The sequence below is a fragment of the Gadus chalcogrammus genome, chromosome 8 (assembly GCF_026213295.1).
Source record: "Gadus chalcogrammus isolate NIFS_2021 chromosome 8, NIFS_Gcha_1.0, whole genome shotgun sequence".
NCBI classification, from domain to species: Eukaryota; Metazoa; Chordata; class Actinopteri; order Gadiformes; family Gadidae; genus Gadus; species Gadus chalcogrammus.
The window spans coordinates 3,813,863-3,826,009 of record NC_079419.1 but is presented as its reverse complement, the minus strand read 5'-3'; the positions used below and the strand labels follow the sequence as shown (position 1 = coordinate 3,826,009).

General features: G+C 50.2%; 1 protein-coding gene across 1 annotated transcript; it reads left to right on the top strand.

The window, feature by feature from the left end:
• The first annotated feature begins 85 nt into the window (after positions 1-85).
• dnaaf11 (dynein axonemal assembly factor 11) lies at positions 86-8,736 on the top strand. Its single transcript, XM_056597462.1, has 12 exons — positions 86-133; positions 316-483; positions 631-708; positions 1,122-1,294; positions 1,900-2,084; positions 2,372-2,500; positions 3,299-3,376; positions 3,659-3,724; positions 3,848-3,917; positions 4,916-5,011; positions 5,869-5,987; positions 8,023-8,736. Exons 1-12 carry the CDS (start codon positions 124-126, stop codon positions 8,219-8,221), a joined length of 1,371 nt encoding a protein of 456 aa, XP_056453437.1. The 5' UTR covers positions 86-123; the 3' UTR covers positions 8,222-8,736.
• Positions 8,737-12,147: the final 3,411 nt, after the last annotated feature.

Here is a 12,147-nt window from a genome sequence, read left to right as displayed (position 1 = left end):
CACGGGCGCTTCCGCCCATGGAGTTTCAAAATAAAAGACCACGCACGGTTGAAAACGATGCGTTCGGTTTCCATAGCAACGGATAAACGCTACAGCGAGGCAGAAGGACGCAGAAGCAGAAACATGGTTTATAGTAAGTTAACTTCGAATCAGGTATTATCTCAGTTGGTTGCTTCATGTAAAAATTGTTATTTTGGGAGGCCACGAGGGATTTCAAGCAGACTTTTAAGCAATATAAGTCGTTGAATCAATCATCAGTGAACGGTCAACGCCCGCTTTATCGAGTATGTATGTTGGGTGCGCTCGATTCGACAGTCACGGAGGACATGGTGCGGAGGCGGGCGGAGCACAACGAGGGGGAGATCTTCTCCCTGGAGGAAGTGTCCCTCCATCAACAGAACATCGAGAGGATTGAACACCTGGAGAAGTGGTGCCGAGAGCTCAAGATCCTCTACCTGCAGAACAACCTCATCCCCCGGATAGGTTCGTCCTACCCATCGGGGCCTGTCTGTCTGTAAACAGTGCCGTGCCCATGTTAATTGAGCAAGGGGCACCCGGCTGGGGCACCTTCGGGCCCCTGCTCATCACTGGATTTAAATTAACATGTTTTACATAAACTGTGATCCACAGAGAACGTTGGGCGCTTGAAGATGTTGGAGTATCTGAACCTGGCCTTGAACAACATTGAAGCCATTGAAAACCTTGAAGGTTCGTAGCCCATGTTGGTTTATGAAGGCGATACAACAACAGCACACATCGTAAAACAATAATGTTTTAATATAGGTCTGTTTTTGCTGTCCACCAGATTCATATTAATTTTGAACTATTTGGCTGTATATTTTAAGTAGAGATAATTTAATTTATGTGTTGTTTATCCCAGGATTTTGGCATAATTTTGAGCGATTTTTGTGATCTGTCAATATCAACATTAACTATTTCCATTAAAGGCGCAATGTCTAAGATTAAGCCCGATTGGCAGGTGGGGGACTTCGAATAAAAAAAATGATTACAGACACTTCAGATAAATCCTGGTTATTTTAAGCCACAAAAAAGGTGGAATGATACACATTGCGCATATAAGAAATAGACTAGAGTGACAGTGATGAATTCTTGGCTGCCAGGGTGCGAGAGCCTGAAGAAGCTGGACCTGACGGTGAATTTCGTGGGCCGTCTGAGCAGCGTGGCCTCGCTGAAACACAACCTCCACCTCCGAGAGCTCTTCCTGGTGGGGAACCCCTGTGCCGAGTTCCAGGGGTACCGGCCGTATGTGGTGGCCTCCCTCCCCCAGCTACAGGTATATACTGGGAGCTAAATGCATAGTTACTGGTAGCTACAGGTATAGTTACTGGTAGCTACAGGTATAGTTACTGGTAGCTACATGTATAGTTACTGGTAGCTACAGGTATACTGTATACTCGTAGCTACAAGCATAGTTACTGGTAGCTACAGGCATAATTACTGGTAGTAAGAGGTGGTTACTGGTAGCTACAGGTATAGTTACTGGTAGCTACAGGTATAGTTACTGGTAGCTACAGGTATTTACTGGTAGCTACAGGTAGTTACTAGTAGTAAGAGGTGGTTACTGGTAGCTACAGGTATAGTTACTATAGTTAGTGGTAGCTACAGGTAATTACTGGTAAGTACAGGTATAGTTACTGGTAGCTACAGGTAATTACTGGTAGTAAGAGGTGGTTACTGGTAGCTACAGGTATAGTCACTATGTAGTTACTGGTATACTACAGGTAATTACTGGTAAGCACAGGTATAGTTACTGGTAGCTACAGGTAGTTACTGGTAGCTACCGGCGCTACGTGATGGCCGCCCTCCCCCAGCTACAGGTATATACTTTTAGCTAGAGGTAAAGTTACTGGTAGCTCAGCCTTCTCTCTCTCCCCTCAGTCGCTGGACGGCCAGGAGGTGAGCCGGTCGGAGAGGATCCGGGCGGAGCAGGGCCTGGAGGAGTTGAGGAGGAGCGTCCAGCGGCAGGAGGAGGCGTACGCCCGGAGGAGGGCCCAGGAGAAGGAGGAGGCGCGGCGGAGCGGAGCCGCTGGGGCGGAGCAGAGTAGAGCCCCTCAGGGCAGAAGGTGACGGGAGCACCGGGCTTCTGCAAGTTTGAAGTTGTCCCATTAGTGACATCACAGGTGGGCGGGTTCACCCAGATGCATGATGGGTTGATCAGCCGGCCAGGGGGTGCAGTCCACTGGGAAGACTGATCCGTCCTTCATATTGATCCGGATGCCCCTTATGATGGCACACATTTTTGTGACATGACATGACATATCAGCCTCACTCCCATGCCCGTATCCAGCAATGAGGCGGCTAAAATAAAATGAGAAACTAAATGAAACTAATTTTTCCATGGTGTCCGTAGCGCTGGGTGGGAGGAGAGCGAGGAGGAGCGGCAGGACAGAGAGTTCTGGGAGAAGCCGTGCGCCTTCTCGCCCGAGTCTCGGTTGGAGGCACACCGCCACCTGGAGGCCAAGCAGAAAACTACAAACTTGTGAGTAGTCTTTACTCTATTGATCTAAAACCACTTGAGCGCGTTGCTATTATTATGGGATGGGATCCCAGTTATTAATCACCACGCAACAATGTTAGGGCGAGACGCTCTCGTTGTTTGACGTTATCTATTAGTTCAATTGTATGATATTGTTGAACGATGGGGCGCAGTACTTGTGTTTGGCCAATGGGGGTCACTGTGACCCCACAGTTTCCTAGTTCATGTGTTTGTTGGAGCACTGCTGCCTCCTCTGCAAGACATAACGGAAGAAACGACAAGATTTAATTTAACGCAATATAATTAACTCTGTGACAAAATCTCCAATTCCCTTCGTTAACTCTTGGCCAAGGCGCTGATGGACTACTGTCGATGTGCGATGTGTTGACACACACACGCGCACGCACACAAATGCCAACACAGGCAGACAGATGGAAAAACAGTGACTAAAACCTAAACTCACCAATACACAAAGATTATTTCACAAAAACAGACACCAACACACACACACACACACAAAAACGATCCCTTATTATGGAATCCATAAGAAGTTCTTCTTTGTTCTTCTCTGATCTTACTAAGAAAACTGACTACCCAAATGTGTGGACCGCTTCACTAGCTGAGTCTCGGCAGCTGTGTGTGTGTGTGTGTGTGAGTGTGAGTGTGAGTGTGTGTGTGTGTGTGTGTGTGTGTGTGTGTGTGTGTGTGTGTGTGTGTGTGTGTGTGTGTGTGTGTGTGTGTGTGTGTTTGTATGTGTGAGATCCATGAAGCCAGGACCGTACATCCTGTGTGTCTCCGCAGGGAGGGAGAGCCGACACCCAAGACCCCCAGGACCCTCATAACAGCTGAAGGCCGCGCCCTCAACCTCAACCAGCCCAAGTCACTTACTTTACTATACTCACTCACTACGTGCTATGTAACTATCATTTAGTCACTGACTGACTTTACTATACTTGCTTCATCAATGTGTACTAGTAAGTTACTAGTTACTTGTAGCCTCAATCACTTACTGACTTAACTTGAACAACCAGGTGCTAGTCAGTTTACAGTCAATTACCAGTTACTTACTTATTAGTTGCTAAGGGTTACTATGATACTACTTCATGCTGGAATTCAAACTGTATGACTGACTGACTGTCTGACTGACTGACCTGTCTGCAGGCTGGACTTCTGTCTGTCTGAGGACGAGGAAGCCAACAGCATCAAGCTGGACCTGGCTGTGTACAGGTACCTTCCAACAGCCCTGTTTCCCACACAACACCCAAGAATGAATCCTCAGTGTGTGGAGGAAATGTTTCGGATTCTCCTGTGTCCAAACTAAAACCACGTTTCCTACGATGCCACACGCAGACACATGGATACGTCCCTGTTGGAAGTCGACGTGCAGCCAACCTACGTGCGAGTGACCGTCAAAGGAAAGGTACCGAGGTGTTCCTAAACCTTGCAGTTGGACTATATCTGATAAACCGTTGCGTAACATTAACATCCCGTCATAACGTTGAGACATTGGGATTCGAACCCAGAACCTTTGTGCAGGGGTCGAACCCCCTAACCACCAGGGGCTACCCCGTACCCACTACTGCTGTTTATGAACCGAACTCAACTCATCTTACTCAGGAGCATAAAACCATGTTACGTTGTATGATATTTCATCCAGACTGCGGTTTGATTCAGCGCGGCTAACAGAGAGTCCTCCCCCCCCCCCCCCCCCGACAGACCTGCAGGGCTGATTAAACAGCTGTAGGACCGCTCGTAAATCCCCCAGCGAGAGGGTGGCAGGGGGGGGGGGTGAGGGGGTAGGGTGGGTGAAGGGAGGAGTTATTTATGTAGTAATGCAGAAAGACATAGTTATGATGTGTGTGCGTGTGTGTGTGTGTGTGTGTGTGTTTGCGGGGTTCGAGGTGGACTTTATTTATGAACAGAATCGTGTGTCACTATCTATATATTTTTAATGAAGATAAAGATGGCCGAACGCCCCAGCCGGTCGAGGAAAGCACTTTCAAGAAAAAACATCCTCCGACCAAACAGGGCGTGAACGGTCCTTTAATAAACACAAACAACATTATTCATCGATGGCGTTCATCAAGGAATGCAGGGACATTTCTGTTCCCTACGCGTGAAGGTTCCCGAAGCGGCCGGTATGAACCACCCCCCCCCCCCCTCTGACCTCGCATCCCGCTCTAATAGGGTTGAGAGGAGCTGATTTATGAGCTGAGGTATAACACTGGCAAACTATCTCTCTCTCTCTCTCTCTCTCTCTCTCTCTCTCTCTCTCTCTCTCTCTCTCTCTCTCTCTCTCTCTCTCCCTCTCCCTCTCCCTCTCTCTCTCTCTCTCTCTCTCTCTCTCTCTCTCTCTCTCTCTCTCTCTCTCTCTCTCTCTCTCTCTCTCTCTCTCTCTCTCTCTCTCTCTCTCCACAGATCTTTCAGCTGGTCCTGCCGGCGGAGGTGAGGCCCGACAGCTGCTCGGTGCGGAGGTCCGGGACCACCGGACACCTGCTGCTCACCATGCCCAGGGTAATGGCAACACACACACACACACACACACACACACACACACACACACACACACACACACACACACACACACACACACACACACACACCTATTGACAAACACACACATTTACACACACACATGCCTACACACACATACACTCCCCGCACACACTCTTATTCTGCCACATACACACAGACACACACACACCACACACATTCTTATTCTTCCAGACACACACAGACACACACACACACACACACACCACACATACACTCATTCTCCCACAAACACAGACACGCACAAGCTATGACACACACCTCTATTGACCTGCTAGTGTGAGGACGTATCCTCCGGAGACACAAACACGATGCACACACATCGTACAGCAGGCTGAACAGTTAGCAGTGTTTAGACACACTAATCTCAGTGCTGCCACGGTCTGTTCTGGGCGAGGGACCGGAGTGATGTACTAGGTGTCAGATAAGCACGTCCGTGATGTGATTTCCTCCTAAGTTACGAGTTACGGTTCACAAGTTCCCCACAGGAGTAATGTGCTGAGCCTGGCCCTGCACACAGAGCCCCTCCATCACAAAGCCCCCCCACACAACACCCCCCCCCCCCCACACACACACATAATTACCCCGTTACTAACGATGTGCTACGGAAATTAAAGCCCCCAAAATGATCTCCATCCATCTGGCAACCCGCTGGTTAATTATGTTCTTTATACATATTTACTCGCTGCCCATCTTGTCTTTTATCGGGGGGGGTTCGGCCCGTCGTTATGGTGTACTTTATCTCCACGGCGACGGCTAAAAATAACCCCAGGCGTGTCGGACAGCACCCTCACACGACCCTCCTCTGTGACTCCCAGGCTGTGGGGGAAATCCGAGCCGCCACCAGGGTCCTGGCTCCGGCCTCGGCCCGGTCCAGCAGAGACCTGGGTCCGGACCCGACCCCGTCCAGAACCTCCCGGACCGGAGGAGCAGGGAGGTACGATGCAGAACGCGGGACCAGATTCGTTTTGCAGGGCACCTGGGCTATGGGCATTAGCACTTAATTAACACTTAATCAACACTTAATTAGCACAATAAAGATAACAATGACTTCAAAAAATACAGACAATGTCAGCTAGACATGTACACACACTCACTCACTAACTCACTCACTCGGTCGGTCACTCGGTCGGTCACTCGGTCGGTCACTATCTACTACTACTGGAACTCAGAAGAGCGTCTGTCGCTGGCCGATAAAGGTTTTGCCTTTTCAAACCAAATTAAACTCACTGTGGCTACGGCATAGCCTTGAGCCGCTACGCCGTAGCTAACCATTAGCCATGACCTGCTAACCATTAGCCCCGACCAGCTAGCCATTAGCCCCGACCCGCGAGCCATCATCCCACGAACTGCTAGCCATTAGCCCGGACCAGCTGAGCATTAACCCTGACACGTTAGGCGTTAGCCCTGACCGTCCCAGACGCCAGCGCCCTCTGATCCCCTGGTAATGAAGCCGTGCTAGGTGTGGCGGCGGGCTGCTGTGATGCTACCAGCGCCTCATGGCCGAGCCTCTCCCCGGCCTTCAGCTGTCCACACCTCCCTCCCGTGATGCAGGGTCCTGCCACGACGTGTCACTGCCTGGACGGAGGCGCCGAGCGGCCACCGAGCTGAGGGGGGGGGGGGGGTGATGGGGTGAGCAGACTTATGACCCCCCCCTACTGGGATATGATTAGAAGCGACCCCTGACCTCTTAGCCTCGCTCACACATCTCTTATCCAGCTGCTGCCGGCCGAGATGAAAACACATCTGTCCGGGACGTCGTGGATCGGGGGTCGGACAGCTCCCGCCCAGTCAAGCGAAGGCTCCGGGGTCGGGGTCTGGATTGGATTGGGTACCGGCTCTCGGAGCGGACGGAGGCCGAAGCGGCCACCAGGGCGTACCTAGCGGGGGGGATGACCTTCGGTGGGGACAAAGGTCGTCAGGTCAAGGTGGGGTTCCCCGCTCAGGCCCCGGTGCGACCACATTGGATTTAGGGTCAGCAGCCACGGCCGTCCGATATGACGGCCTGTCGTTGTCTCCTTCTGACGGCGTGTGGGCAGCTGGTCGTCTGAGGAGGAACCAGACATATATTGTTTTAGTGACGGGGCCGTGACATCGGGTCTGAGTGGCCCTGGGCTGCGTAAAAAAAACCCTGTTGCCATGGTTACGTCTCCCTCCTCAAGCCCTCAATCCTTTTGAGTGTCTTCTGAGGCCCCCGTGATTGGCTGCTGCCTCTCGTCCATTCATCTCGGACCCGATCCGATTGGCTGACGGGGCCGGTGGTTTTTATCTTCAAACGCGTCCCACATGTGACCCGGCCCTAATGTAATCCGCCATGGATCCCGGTCGGTACTGAAGCTCGGCAGAACCCTGGGATTTGGTTACCGAGGGGGCCGTTGCCGATGGCAACCTGATTAGGGGTCCATCAGTAAGATAGATAGGGTTATCGTTGTCGTGATGGGAACTCTGGGACATCTCAACCAGGATAGTGACGCTGATCCAGAGGCATGTAGTGTAGCTACAGTTTTAATTGAATTGACTTTCATTGGTTTAAATGAATGAATGGATCATGACGTCATGGTGAGAGCAACATACCCTGTATCAGACATGTATTTGATAATATGTGGACAGATAGACCTCCCACCTTTCAGCTCTTGAGGAAGCACTTAATGTAGGCAGTTATGGTATGTTGTACGTCCTGGCACTTAGTACTTAGCATCATGTAGCATCTTATCCTAGCTATCTTTGTTGTATACGGGGAATAGGTTAACCTAGTGATTGTTAGTGCTTGGCACCTGGTTCTATGAACATCCTTACTGTACCGACAGAGATATATTGTTGTCCCTCTTTCTTCTGACCAAGTACTTCTCGTAAGTCGCTTTGGATAACAGTGACTGCTAAATTTCCTAAAAGTAAATGTAAATGTAACACGTGTTCGATCTGTAAAATAACTCACGAAGAACAGCTCCTAACTGATCCATCTTTCCGTGCAGGTATGTGATTGGTCGAGAGTGGCTGGAGGCGGACCCCGCCCACCGCTCCGTGGTGGACCTGACCAACATCGTAGCGCGGGAGGGAGGCGAGGGGGGCCCCCTGGAGGGGAGGGGGCCCCTGAGGCCGACCGACCCCTCGAAGGGAGCCCGCCTCTCTGAAGACTTCGTGGACGACCCCGATGTCCCCCCGTTGATGTGACCTACTTACCGGTCGGCTCCAGTCTGCTCCCCGTTGGTATGACAACGGACCGGTCTTTACCAGTCTGGCCCCCCCCCCGTTGACGTGACAACGGACCAGTATCCGGACCAGTGCCGGTACGGACCAGTCTGATTCGGTTGGCATGGAGACCATGTCTGAAAACTCGACACAAAGGACTTCCTGTTGACTTTTCGAGCGGCGGGAGTCCGAGAGAGTTCTTCGATGTAAACAGAGTTGGTTCTATTTGTCAATGCATACACCAAACATATCCTCTGTCCTCGAGTGCTTCTGTGTTCGGACGGTGTCACGGCACGGGGCGACGTGTTATCACGTTCTTTTGGTGTGGTATTTCAACAAAGCGTGCCCTTGTGTTGTACTGTGAGACCCGTGGTGGTCAGGGAAGGGGCCAGCCCTCTCACCCCCGTGTCCTCCTCTTCAGTGGGCTGACCCCTGGCTGCCCCCCCTGCCTCACCTGCTTCTGTGTTCCTTTTGAATAAAGAACCTGGCGGTTTGGGACCGACCACAGCAGCTGAGCCGTGCTCGCCCCGTTTGGCTTCAGACTGCCTTCTGCTGAGCTGCACACTAGTTAGTTCTACTGGGTACTAGTTAGTTCTACTGAGCTGCACACTCGTTAGTTCTACTGGGTACTAGTTAGTTCTACTGAGCTCTACTGAACTGCACACTAGTTAGTTCTACTGGGTACTAGTTAGTTCTACTGAGCTGCACTCAATTTAGTTTTACTGGGTACTAGTTAGTTATACTGAGTTCTAGTTAGTTCTTCTGAGCTCTACTGAACTACACTTTAGTTAGTTCTACTGGATACTAGTTAGTTCTACGGGGTACTATTTGGTTCTACTGGTAATTACTGCGTCCAAGTTGGTTTTACTTGATACAAGTTTGTTCTTCTGGGTTAAAGTGCGTTCTACTAGGTACTGGTTGGTTCTACTCGGTGCTAGTTGGTTCTACTGGGTTCTAGTTAGTTCTACTGGGTTTTAGTTAGTTCTAGTGCGTTCTAGTTGGTTCTAATAGGTTCATGTTGGCCCTACAAGGTTTGACTTAGTTCTACTGCAATCTACTGGGTTCTAATGTATTCTAGTTAGTTCTACTGCATTCTAGTTAGTTCTACTTGGTTCTAATGTTTTAAAGTGGGTTCTATGGGGTTCTACCTGGTTCTGCTAGATTAAAGGTGGTTCTACTGGGTTCTAAAGGATTCTGAAGAAAGAAACCAAGTGAAGCAACTGAGTCTGTCAGACTGGGTTGTTTGGTTTGAGTCCATTTTGAAGTTCACACGGGACTCCTGTGAAGTCTCTCTGGCCTTTGTCCCTCTTTGAGCTGTCACTCAGGAAGTACAGGGGTCACCACTCCTCTCTCCTCCTCTCTCATCCCCTCTTCCCCTCTCCTCTCTCTTGTCCTCTCCCCTTCTACTCTCCTGTCTTAACTCCTCTCCTCCCCTCACTCTCTTCCTTCTGCTAGCCCTCTCTCCCCTCTCTCCCCTCTCTCCCCTCTCTCCTCTCTCTCCTCTCTCCCCTCTCTCCTGTCCCCTCCCTCCCCTCCCCTCCCGCTGTGTCAGTGCACTGACCCAGCAGTGTCTTCAGAAAACACTTTAGAACCAGAACATTTATATTGTTGACAGCTGCAGATCTCTCTCTCTCTCTCTCTCTCTCTCTCTCTCTCTCTCTCTCTCTCTCTCTCTCTCTCTCTCTCTCTCTCTCTCTCTCTCTCTCTCTCTCTCTCTCTCTATACATTAGGTCTCAGAGTCCTCGATGCGTTCAGGGTATGTTCAGGGGGGTGGGGTGCATCTGGGTCGTTGGCGGGTCGATGAACCCCGGCTGCATCGGGGGCGAGAGGGGGCCCCCCCCCCCTGCTCTGGGACCCGTTTCATCTTCCAGAGTTTCTCAGCCGGTCCGTGGGTTCAAACCGACAACCTCTGGTACAGCTGCAACTCGACACCTCCACGGCATGGCTGTGGATCACCGTTAAGTGCACAAGACAGACCAGCTTGTTGTGCCTGACAGACAGAAAAAGACACACACACACACACACACACACACAATGCTGCAGCGTCAGGCCGGGGTCCAGTGGTTGATCCAGACGGGTGCTCATTGTTTCACACAGAAGAGATTATGAGAGAGTGTTACCGCAGCGACGGGCATCCCAGCGGCCCCCTCCCTGTCGTGGTGATTTATGAGACGGCGGCGGTGGCTCCGCTGCGCGGCGTGTCAGGACCCCCAGAAGCCCCTCCCTCCAACCTCTAAGCCGAGGCGAGGTGTGGTGTGTGTGTTTTGTTTTTTGTGTCGTATGTTTGTTGCGTTGGGTTGTACGTGTGTTCTGTGTGTTTTGTTTTTTTGTGTCGTATGTTTGTTGCGTTGGGTTGTACGTGTTCTGTGTGTTTTGTATGCGTGTTGTTTTGTGTTGTGTCGAATGTGTGTTGTATTGTGTTGTATGCTGTATCAGGGCCCCGTTTCCCGATAGCGATGGATCTTCGCTCGTAAGATGGTTCGAAAGATGGATCTTTCGAACCATCGATAATTTCTTTGGAGCGTTTCCCGAAACTCCTCTTAACGTGAACGCGCATTCGCTGCACTTACGACGATCGTAGGATTGTGCCTGTCCACTGACATGGTGCTGAAACGGGCTATGACGCAGGGGGAGACGCAGGAATGTCGGAGGAAAATGGGGTTAAAAAGGGTTAAAATATCTCCCCATCAAGGCCAACCGCTGAGTAGCCTACGAAAAGAATAGATAGCAATAATATGAATGCTAAAGATATTAAAACACAATTGATTAAGCCTATAGTAGGCCGACATATATATCAGTCCTAATCCTGAGCGCACGATCGGGAGGTGGAAGTTGCGCTTTAGATGCCTTCACAAGTGCGCTGTGATATGTGTGACAGCTATGTTGCACAAAATTGCAGCTAAGGCTGGGGTAGCTTTGGTTGAACCGGAGGACATTGAGGACGATGACGACGAGGAAGATCGGTGTGAGGACGGCCTCCCTCATAACTACGCGACTGGTTTTCATGCACGTCGAAGAGTGATTGAGACTTTTTTTTAACCCCCTCCACCCTCCCACATGTCACTAAACATTCCCGTCAACGTGACCAATCTCCACCATATCCCAGCCTTTTGCCTGCTCCTTTGCATTTTTTTTAAATATTTTTATAATTAATATTTTTATTTTTATAATATTTTTTATTTTTTATTTTTTTTTACATTATTTTATGCTATGTTTTATGAGTAGCCTATGTCAGTCTGCACAAATCCCCCCCACTTTATCTCACACATTTTAAGTGCCCTGCCTGCTCAAACATTTCCTGGACTGTCTCTCTCAAACTAAGAACATAATGGCCCACATTAGGCTCAGACGCACGTGATACACCATTACCAATGTGTTATAATAAAACGCATCCAATACTAGGAATTTCCGCTGGTTACGCCGCTGAGGCTATAGTAGGCTAACGAGGCTCTTAGCGTCGTACGAGTACCCTGGAGCACTCGTTAGCTAGATGCTTTCGGGAAACGGTGTGAAAACTGTACGATGCTCGTACGACCCACTCTGCGATCCCCTTAGGCTAAAGATGCTTTCGGGAAACGGGGCCCAGGTGTGGTGTGTTGTGCTGTGTTTTGCTGTTTCACACTGTTATGTTGTGTGGTATTGGTATGATCTGCTGTTAGTCTGGTGTCTCCTGGTCTCACTCACACCCAGCCGTCACCCACCCATCGATCCATTTCATTGATTGATTGATCTGGTCTCCTAAAGAGAGGAGACAGTTAGTCCACTACTCTGTACTCTGGCCAGACCCTCAGAGCTGTAGGAGAGACAGTCAGGTGACACTCTGACCAGACCCTCAGAGCTGTAGGAGAGACAGTCATGTGATTCTCTTTCCAGACCCTCAGAGCTGTAGGAGAGACAGTCATCCATAA